The sequence below is a fragment of the Fukomys damarensis genome, unplaced genomic scaffold (genome assembly GCF_012274545.1).
Source record: "Fukomys damarensis isolate Sample0158 unplaced genomic scaffold, DMR_v1.0_HiC HiC_scaffold_27, whole genome shotgun sequence".
Lineage (NCBI taxonomy): Eukaryota > Metazoa > Chordata > Mammalia > Rodentia > Bathyergidae > Fukomys > Fukomys damarensis.
The window spans coordinates 24,947,825-24,959,178 of record NW_022900939.1 but is presented as its reverse complement, the minus strand read 5'-3'; the positions used below and the strand labels follow the sequence as shown (position 1 = coordinate 24,959,178).

General features: G+C 44.7%; 1 protein-coding gene across 1 annotated transcript in view; it reads right to left on the bottom strand.

Moving 5' to 3' along the window:
- The window catches only part of LOC104870440 (phospholipase A and acyltransferase 2), a 22,912-nt gene extending 12,839 nt beyond the window's left edge, over window positions 1-10,073 (bottom strand). The window contains exons 1-2 of the mRNA XM_010636126.3: window positions 9,985-10,073; window positions 7,469-7,577 (exon numbers count right to left, since the gene is read on the bottom strand). Coding sequence (XP_010634428.1) covers window positions 7,469-7,577; window positions 9,985-9,996 — 121 coding nt within the window. The 5' untranslated portion in view covers window positions 9,997-10,073. The remainder of the gene's footprint in view (window positions 1-7,468; window positions 7,578-9,984) is intronic.
- Window positions 10,074-11,354: the final 1,281 nt, after the last annotated feature.

Below are 11,354 nucleotides of genomic sequence, written 5' to 3'. Positions count from 1 at the left end.
AAAAAAAAAAAAAAAAAAAAAAAAAAAAAAAAAAAGCTTTGCCTCTTCCTTTATAAGCCTTGCCTGCTTCAGTAACGTATTCATAACAATTCTACCTGGTCCCTCCACAAAACCCTTGATCTCAGTCTAACTATGATGTCACCAATGAATATCAACAGCTCTGGGTGCTCAGGGCTTTTGCTTGTTCCGGTCTCTGCACGAGCACTGAACATCCTGGTTCCTCGCATCTCCTTCTCCTTAAATCTGTCTCTTAAGTTTTTCTCCTCACCATGCTTCATAGCACTAAGCGGGAGATTAGACCGCACTGCAGGGGGCTCCCGTAACCTAACCCTCCACGAATTAATTTCTCCAGAGCCTCAAAACCCTATTACACAAAGAAGCTCTGGATCTCATTGTTTGGTTGAGCGCTTTGTCAGTCAATATTTCTCCAAACCTTGAAAAAAGTTTCAGGGATACCTTAAATTCTCTTCAGTCTGGCATGCGCTCTCAGGGGCAGCGGGGACACCATTGCTTGGAGGCAGTGGCCCAAATCCGGGTTGGCACACACGGAGGTAGACTTCGCAGCTTCTCCGCCTCAGCCGCGGGGACCCTGAGTAACGTCACGCACGCGGAGCCACAGAAATCCGGGGCTGTTTAAACTTATTTACTTATTTATTTTTGCTGAAACACATGATATTGTGTGTTTGAAGTCAGTGGCATACACAGCATAATAAGAACAGCTGGACATTGAACCTTCTGTCCCTGGTGACATCTGAGTGGGACAGAAGTATTCCTAGACAGTGAGGTCACCCTAATGCACTGCTACGCTGCGTTACATTTTACTAAAGGACCTTGCTCTGTGGTGTACAAAATGTATTTCTTGTCACCCGTAATTATCTCAATGGTGGATTTTCATCTTACTCCACTATCAAAATATCAATGGGATAAGGAGGGAGCCCTGAGGCCACCGCCCCCCGTTCCGCTGTGTGACCTGTGCCCCCAGCATTTCAACTCTGTTACAGAGGAGCCGTGCCATCTAAAACTTTAAATCTTTTAAAAAGTGTCAACCTCGTGAAAAACAAGTTTGAAAAACTTACAGATCAGAGGACACTAAGGAGAGCTAGCTTAATGCAGGATCCTAGATCACAGAAAGAACAAAATAGAGGAAGGGGTGAGATACTCCTTAGGTCACTGAGTGACCAAGACTTCGGAATTTCTTCTGCCAACTCTGATGAATCTCATCACGGGGATTCAACCTAAAACTGTATCTCACGAGATCCCTGACAGGAGACAAATTTGAGTCTCAGAGAAAAAAGCCTTTATATCAATGAAGGGGCAGGAGCCACATTCAGAAACACTGGAAAACCAGCTATGAAGGACCAAGCACAATGCTGAGGCTGGCAGTGCCGCTGCATCTCCGACTGAGCTGCTGCTGGACGAACAAAGCTCCGAGGAACTGCAGAGTGTGGCAGTTCTCCCGAGGACGGAACACAGGTACCCAAAGGAATCATCTGAGTTTGCCCGTGTTCTTCCTGCAATGTTGTGACCTGAGTTATGCCTTCCCAGAACGGGGTTCTTTCCCAGGAAGGGAACATGAAGGAGAGAAAAATGGACGATGAATCACAGAGCCACCTCTTGCGAATCCCTGGCATTTGAGGATGTGGCTGTGGACTTCACCAAGGAGGACTGGGAACAGCTGTACCCTGCTCAGGAGAACCTCTACCAGGGCATGATGCCGGAGAAGCACAGGAACCTGGTCACACTGGGGCATCAGCAATGATCACTCAGCTGGAGGAGAAAGAGCTGTGGAGGAGCCCAGTAGGAGCTCACCTAGATGGGGACAATGGACCTGAAATCAAAAATTCAACTCTAAACCGAAAATCAAACCTGTGCCATCATTATGGAAAGACTAAAAGGAGACAGTGTCTGGTATTTCATTTTAGGACAATTCTGGGATTTTGATTATCAGTTTGAATTTAGCCAAGAGAACCAGCAGAATTTTAGGACAAATATCTTTCACCCACCAAAAGATTACACAAGAAAGAAGCATTAAATGTAACAAATTTGAAGAGAACTATAAAAAGAACTCAAACCTTATTATATATCAGAGGATTCCTTCAATTAAAATACCCCTTAATTATGACACATCAGGAAATAGCATCAAACGTATTCAGACTTGATTTACTATAAGGGACACTATGTAAGAGAAAATTCTTATGAATACAATGAATGTGAAAAAAATCTTTAATCAACATATTCTCACTAATCATTTTCATACTGGAGAGAATCCTGATGAATGTGGAAAGGGCTTCAGCCACAATTTTTCTCATACCCAACCTCACAGGAGAGAAACCCTATAAGAGCAATGAATGCGGGAAAAGACTAGGCCAGAGAATACATCTTATTCAACATTGGACAATTCACACAGGGGAAAAACCTTTTCTATTCAGTGAACATGGAAAAGCCTTCTGTCAACATTCTTCCTTCACTCAGCATCTGAGAATCCATACTGGAGAGAAGCCTACAGCTGTAATCCATGCGGTAAAGACTTTAGGCGCACCACATCTCTTAGTGAACATCATAGACTTCATACTGGAGAGAAACCTTATGAATGTAGTTTTTGTGGGAAAGCCTTCAGCCGGGGGACACATCTTAACATGAGAGAACACACACAGGAGAAAAACCATATAAATGTAATGAACGCGGGAAAGCCGTTAGCCAGAGTGCACACCTCAACCAACTTATGAAAATCCATGCCTGTGAAAAATTATGCGACTATAAATGTGAGAAAACTGTAAGCCACAGGCCTTCACTTAGCAGCATATAAGTTGTGGTGGGGTAAACTGTGAATTTATAAATATGGAAAATTTTTATCAGATCTTTTCTTTCTGTTCAATATCAGATTATTCATTTTGGAAAGTTTATAAATAAACTTCTAAATAAATGTATACTTTAGTAACAAGTATTCCCAGCAAGGGTTATAACTAGTGAAAATTATTTTATAAACAATATATTGAGCCATGGTCCAAATCTGATACAAGACTTTTTAAATAAATAAACAGATATTCTGTAGCAAATAACTATTATTCACATGTAAGTTTTATGCTACAAAGCTTTGAAATTATATGAACATTGTTTAAACAGTGTTGTATTATCAGTTACATAAAAGAGCAATACTTCTCAAAAAAAAAAAAGAAATATAGTCTGAAACAGGGTGTGGTATAATCCTCGCACTCTTGAAGATCAAGGCAGAAGAATCACAAGTTTGAGTCTAACCTTGGCAACTAAAAAGAACCTTGTCCTCCAAAAATAAAATACTAATAGTAAAAAAATAATAATAGTAATTCAGAACTATGGACGACATTCAGTGCAAAGACCCTGAATTCAACTCCTAGTACCAAAAAAAATAATAATAATAAGAGGCTAGGGAGACAGAAGAAGAAGAAAAAAAAAGGAAAAACACAATTGAACGGAAGCAGTTTAGCTCCCACAGTCTTACACAACAGAAGTGTTCTTGATACCCTAACTTCTCAATAGGTAGGAGCCTGTGCTCTTCTTGGAAAAACAAACTGCTTCTAGGTCAATAAATGAAGACTTGTAGCCCAGCATCCTAAAGATCTAGAGGATGGGAGATGACAAAGTCCGGCAGCCAAGGCGGGGTTCAGGGGCGTGAGCGCCAGGCTCTCCTCTCATGCCCTCAGCCCCCAAGGGCCGCGCCCTCCACCCGGAGCGACCTGGCGCGCAGCCATCGCGGTCAGCTTGGAGCTCCTCCTCAGTGCCCTCTCTCCCCTGTCAGAGCCAGGCCAGCATAGCCAGGCTGGGCGCTCGCAGCAGCAACCTGAGCCAGCACACATTTGCCTAGGGCGTCAGCGCGCCAGTCCACAGGCCAGGGGAGCAACCACTACAACTTGAGGAGATAAAAGGAGAAAGTCGAGGGCACACCTGTAATCCCAGCATTCGGGAAGCTTCTGCAAGATGATCTCCAGTTTGAGGCCATGCTGTGCTAAGCGCCAACACAGATAAATATAAGCGCAGCCAGTTGACCTCAAGCCCTCTGTTCATCAGGAACAGTAAATTCCATTCACCTAACATGAAACATGAAATGGAGCTGCAGGAACTTAAAGGAACATGCCCTGTGTGTGTGTGTGTCAAGGATCATTTTCCACATTTCAAAGGTGGAATGATAAATATTCTTCAGAGAACAGGAAACATTCGACAGGGAAAGAGAAATGCCCAACTAACCGGAAAAGACCAACAAAAAACGATGAACCACCTACAAGAAAAGAAGTATTGTTTGGTAAAATCTGAGGTAATAAATAGGACTTTAAAAATCCTTGGCTCCCATAATATATTCACTTCAGCTTTACCCTGTGTTTTGTATAGCACAGGCCTTTGTATCAATGCTGTGTGGATATTAATACATTCAAACCTCAGAGTTTAGTGATAGATGTAAACTTATGATCCCCACGTTACTGCTGAGGAGAAAGAGCACAAAGAGGTTACGAGACATGCAAGTTCAGTGAGTGACACAGACATGAGGGGCAATGCAGACTCCAAAGCCTTCACACACAGTGCTTCCTGCCTCTCTCCATAATCAATGAGATTTATTCACACCAAGAGAACCAGCAATGGCTGGAGGCGTCACTCAGTGCACAGCACTTGTGACAGTAGCATGCACAGGCCCTAGGTCCCATCTGTGGTACCACACAAGAAGTGTCAGCAAGCAGACGACTCCCATTCAGTTATAACAATGTCTACCCATGACCTTTTTTGAGGCCTGAGTGATAGAAGCAGATGGCAAAATACGGAACCCTTAGTTCCTTGCCTCATCTTGGCTTGAATGAAAGCATCCCACGTGATTCAGCAATGCTACGAGTGGACACGCACACAAAAGAGGTCAAGGCTGGGTCTTGAGTACGTTTCCGTAGCTGTGATCATGGCATTGCGCACAGTAATTCAAAGGGGAAACAACTCGAGTGTCCACTGATGGATGGGCAGATAAACACATGTGACCTCTACGAAGCAAACAAAGGGAGAAAACTCTGCCAGTGCTACAACCTGCATGCACCTTGAGGGCATCACACTGAGTGAGCTAAGCCCACAACAAGGTCCAATACTGGACAGTGCACTGATACAAGGCTCCTATAGGAGGCGGATTTCCCAGGAACAGAAAGCAGACTGTGCAAGTCAGGAGCTGGGAGGAAAGTGAAGGGGAGTAAGTGCGGATGTAGTCTCGGTTGGGGAACATGAAACAGTTCTAAAAATGGATGGGAACGATGAAATGTACTGAGTGCTCCTGCTCTAAACATTTCAAAATGGTTGAGATGGGAAACTTTATGCCACGTATATTTGACCATAGTAGAAAAGTATCACTGGAAAAGGAGATGGTGAAAACTGAATCCAGGGTCTTTACAGTCAGCTATATCCCCAACCCTTTTTTCTGATCATTTTATTAGTGCATGTTCATAGTATACCCTGTTTATTTTCCTTGCGGGGAGCTGGTAAATGTACATAATACACTTTAATTATTTTTTTAAAAGATCTAAAAGATGGAATCCAGATAGTTCACGGAATCAAAGAAACAATCAGTAGATCTGTTTAAGTAGTTGGCTAAATGTTGCCTCTTGGACACCTCAGCTGTGGGATATTTTTGAAAGAGTATTACTTCCTATTAATCGCATAGATAATGTTCCTTAGGTGTGGCATATTCTCAAGAGACTTATACTCAATCATCAGATGGTATCTATGAGAATTAAGCAATAAAAACTACATTAGCTCCAATTGTCAGAAGGATCTGACAATTTTGATACTGTTTTGTAATGAAGCTGGACATGAAAAACCTGTGGTGACCAGGGTGATGCTCGACCATAGGCCACATTGTTGGTCTAACTGAGAGAACAAAAAAAAAAAGATAATCGCTAAACAGAAACGAAAGTGAAAGCCACAGTTTGAATATTAAAACCACTGTCAAACTTGAAAGCATGCAGATTTCCTGGAAAGGCTACCTCTTCCTAGAAACAAACCTGCAAAGACACTATGACCTTATTTTTCCCCAGCCAGTCAGCTATAAGCAAGATAGTTTACACTGCCATAACAAACTGAATCCAGGAAAGGAAGACATCCAGGAGGCAGGAGGCAGTGTTCAACTTTTTCATTACACGGACAGACCTGACTGGGATCACTTCCAAAGAAATCAGTCTCAGAATACCGGCAGCCTGGCTGTTTTACAGGGTTGCAAAGCAGGAGGTACAGAAGCAGAAGCAGAGTTTATACAAAGCAGAGCTGCAGAGAAGGGACAGAGTAAAGACTTTCTGAGTTCTTTATGCTGGTGTGGTGACAAATTACAGAAGTTATCATAGCTACTCAGGTACTATAGTTACCTAGTTAACCCATAGTTGCTTAATAACAGTTAACTCATTGCTGTCCGATTTAGTTATTTTTGTTAGAAATATATCCATCGGCCTAGAAATTCCCTTTCAACACACCAGTCCATTTCACAGAGTGTAAGGCCAATCACAGTAAGAAGAAATACACTTCCCCCTCACGCCTTATCAACTGAGCTATAAAAACTGCTACATTTTGTTTCAAAGTCTCTGGGTTTGTGAACCGCTGTATGAACAACAAAACTTAAGTTCTCTAACTGTACATTTGCCATCCAACTTCTTTTAATGGCCATGTATGTATAAGCCATTGATGCCATTATACGCAAGTGCAGTATATCTGTTTGATTTCACAAACTCCCTGCGCTGTGCACTTGAGGAGTTCCCAAGGTTTCGGCTTTTCCTTTAATACCATGATGCTTCAAACCAGAACAGATGGCTTCAAGGCCTGGCTGCTTTCCTCCCACACGCTCTTCTTCACCTCCACCAACCTGAAAGATCAGTGTACCAACCCCTGCACTTTGGAGCATACTGCTTATCCTAGTAACGTAAAGCCGCAGTTCAAGTCCCACAGTCAGTGAGCAAGGGACGTAGGATTCCAAACCGGCTCTCTGGAGTGTGGAGGCCATACTCCTTTCATTACACTTTACATTGTGCTCAAATGTTAGAAGGAAGTAACTGCTTCTAACTATTGTTTGCACCTCCAGAAAAATAAATATACACTGTAGAATATTGGACCTATGGAGAGACGCCAATCAACTATAATGGGTTGGGGCGGGGTGGGAGGGCAGTTAGCTCAGTGGTTCTGGAACCTGCCTCGTAAGCACAAGGACCAGAGTTTGATTCCTACTACCAAAAAAAAAAAAACTATAATGGGTTGGTCTGGACTGAACCCCAACCTGTAATGGAATACAAGTCAGAAGTTTCTCCCCAGTTACTAATAAGGAGGAATAGCGGTTGATAACGCCACTCAGGGTAAAGCATGATTCTTTCAGTAAATATTTACTGAGTGCCTACTCAGCCAGGCAGAACAAGGTCCAGGACATAACTCTGCATCCGCTCACACCCTCCTTCTCAAGCCCTGTGTTTAAAAAGGGAGCCATCTTTACTTGGAGGAGCCAGATGAACCACATAGCCGTCTCCCACATAGACAGCCCAGTGAGCGTAGCCAAAGCGACGAATCTCAATCAGGTCTCCAAGTCTTGGTCTGGACTGAGACTGAAAAAACAGAGACAGATGGAGATTAGCTTTTGCAGGGATATTTTAGAACCTGACCTGCAAGGACTCCCCAGGCCACCCTACAGGCTCTGACCTGTTCATCACTTTGCGGGGTACAGGGAGGAGGAGTTCTCCTCACACAGCTGGGGAACCTCTCCGTATATTAGGATTGTTGAACTGGAAAGGTACGTAGGAACACAGAGGAGAGAGAGAGGGTGTCACGGAGGGACTGTGGCAGTGGGTGCGTAGCACAGGAGTGTGGTGGATTGATGTAGGCAAGCCAGGCTGGGAGCACATTTTATGCATGAGGCAATTTTCGGCCAGCCAGTGACCCTATGAGTCCCAAGGAGGTCTAAATACCTCACTGAGGGCCACTTGCCATGTGCCTGGGCCTGAGCGAATCAAATGAATTACAAAGCTCCAACTTCCAAAGCCCAATGCACCAGCACTGCTGAATGCTTGACCCCTATAGACACACATCTGGACATGTATACTAATAGTCTCACTTTAACATCACCATACCTGCACTGGTTAGGCACGTGTGCCCTGTGTTTGGTTCTTATTTCTAAGTAACCTTTCCATAAGCCCACCCCCCACACTTATCCATCACAAAGGGCAGCTGAAAAGAATGTAGACAGAGGTGCTCAGGTTAGGATCAAAGATGGCCACAGGGCCAATTGGATGGCAGCATCTTGCAAGTGCCCGCATGGGTGATGTGAGAAATCACTAGTCCTAAATAAAAAAAAGAGCTGAGGGGAAAAAAAAACCAGGGATATTAACTTCTGATATCCCTTGCTACTCTGAGTGAGGTAGGTTCCTTTTCTGCATCTCTTTCCAAATACATCATCTTCTATTATTTTACACTTGATCTTAGCCAAAAGGCCGAGAAGCGATCATCTTCTATTATTTTAAACTCTGCCTCTTTAATTCATTCCTGGAGCTGAGAGTTTACCATTCCAGTAGTTAAGTGTTCCGGCAGAGCAGTGGTGAGGGCTGGTGCACACACACATACACCCATGACATTTCCAACACTCATGGAACACTTAGCAATTCCAGGAAATCCTGAAGATGATAAAGTCTGGGTTCTAGACCAAAACCAGGGCAAAAACGACAGGATATGGTTGGAACTGCTGGTGGAAGGAGCTCTTCTGGACTTTGCATGAGCAGCTGCATGTTGCCCTTGCCACAGGAGTTCTATTTCTGGAACACTCTGAGCCCAGCCATTACCATCCCCCACCCCACAACCAGCTAAGCCAGGTCACATGGGGCCAGTCCATCCTGACCAGGGAGTGAGCAAACTGCTGAGAGTGGAAAAGTCAGGAGTAGACATGGGTGAAGGGAAAGACTCTGACTGCAAGAATTAGCTCAGCCTGACCAAAGATTGGAGCAGTAAAAAGAATATTAACTGGTTGAGCTCTTGATTAGTACGTGCAAGGTCCTGGCTTCAATCCCTAACACCACAGCACAAAGGGAAAAAGAAAAAGACAGGAAAAGGGAGGAAGGAGTGAAGGGAGGGAGGGAGAGAGAGAGAGAGAGAGGAGAATGACAACTGTACCTAGCCTAAAACCCATCAAATAGGCTTTTGCAAATACTGGTACAGAAATGAAAAGATCCAAGCATATTCTAGATGAAATGAACTCAGGGAATCCAATTAAAAACCTCAACAAAACCCAAAGCTACAAACCAAATGCATAGCAAAGCATCTGGCAGAGCACACACCAAGCTACCTAGAGGGAGGTTATCTATAACAGGTAGCACTGTAAAGTGGCTTTTGTCCTCCAAGTTAATGGTTTTGATTTTGCTTTTGGTTTTGGTTTCTTAAACAAGGTGAATGTACTCCGATTTTTTTGTGCAATTAAAGAAAACAGTGTTCTCAAGCAAAAGATTATGAATGAAATCTCTGCTATGCCTCTTGGGCAATCCCCTCTCTGATATTAACAGAAACATCACTCCTCAGCAACTGCACCGTGGGGAGGAGAGAAGAGCTGTTTTCAGCCTAGGTGATGGGATGCAGCCAGCATTTACAAATTGTGTTTGTTACTCAGCCTGAAGGCAAAAGGAGCACAGAAAGAGGAAGAGAGTAAAACAGAGGGGCTGGTGTTGCCCTGAGTGGAGAGGGACAAGAACCCTTCCCGATTGCCTCCCACACCGCTGTGAGCCATTTTCCCCGACCCTCCCTCCAGGCCTGTCCCACTCACCACCCCTCACAGGCCACAGCGGGCTCCCCACCCAGCCCCTGGGTTATTCCCTCACTGTCTGAGACAGCCAGTCCATCAGACCTCAGCAAGTTCCCTGTCACCCCCTGTGCCAGAGCTACCGACCAACAGGAAAACACACATAACCTCTCCTAACAGAACTGCTGCTGCTTTTTAAAATAAAAGCTTTAAAATCCTTTCTGGGGACTTACCCTGGAAGCCATCCTTCTGTCTAGATGTGTTGTGTGGCACTGACTGCTCACTGACCTTCAGGAGTTTCGTTTTACTCAGGGGTGTGGTGCCACTCTGAGTACTGAGGCAGGGAAATAACAAATTCGATCAGCTCAGGGAGACAGCCCAGGCGCCTCCTGGTCCACACTGTTCTCCATGAGTGGTGAGTGGGACAGGCTGGGAAACTTAGAGACCTCATCCCAAATTAACAAATAAAAATTAAAGGGCTGATACAGCTCTGAGGTAGAGAGCACTCAAATATGTGAAAATGTTATCTTCAAGCAAAGGTGGGGCACATGTCCAAGAGAGAGGTAGATGTGGCAGTCACCTACAGGTGAGAGAAATGAGGGTACAGCACGCAGATTTGAGGGGGCTTTGGTGGCAGGTGTACTTAGGGGGCCCAATCAAAAACTCCCAAGTTTCAGGGAAAGGAAAAAAGGGAAGAAGCAGGGTCAAGGGGGTGTGGGGGGAGCAGGACATGGGGACAGAAGGCAAAGGGCAAGCAGCACAACTCAAAACGAGAACTGATGGTTTCAGTGGTGGGCTGACCGTTTCTACCAGCTTCAGTGGCAGCAGCCCTGGATTAAAAACATTGTATTGGTCAGTGACACATTCCCCCAACACTGAAAAAGAAGGAGCCTGCGTGTCCAGAGGTATGGAAAACAACCACCCCATAGGTTAGAACCCTCACTCATTGTAGACCAACAGGAAACCAACATTCATGGATGGAGGCTGCTCTTTTGAGACACCCAAACCCCAAGTCTCTCTCTCTTTCTCTCTCTCTTTCTCTCTCTCTCTCCCACTTATAACTGTTGTTTTCTGGAAAGGAAGGAGTAAGTAGACAGGGAGAGATCTTAGCATCTCCACTGTGGCCCATGTGGGCTGAAGTGCATTTTGTTTGGTTGTTTGTTTCCCAATCCTGAGGGTTGAACCCAGAGAGCACTGAGCTACATCTAGAGGCATTTTTATGTTTTTGTATTGAGACAAGGCTCTAAGTTGCCCAGGCTGGCCTCAAATTTGTGATCTTCCTCAGCCCCCTGAGTAGCTGAGATTACAGGTGTGCACCACTGCACCCAAAAAAGCAAAGTTTTGTTGTGAGCACACAGGCAGACTGGATTGCAAACTGGAAAATTACTTATTCGGGAGTCTCAGGAGATAGGTGACTCCAGGCTGCTCTCACAGGGATTCAGCCTCTCTCAGCGTCTCCACAGCACTCACCTCTGGGTCACAGTGGGACAATTCTCAAGGTGCTTGTCCTCGTTCTGGAGGCAGTGAGCTAATTCCCTCCTGTCCCCACTGGCCGGAACCCGGGGAGAGGCCCAACGTGGGGATCCTGGATGCCTTTGATGCT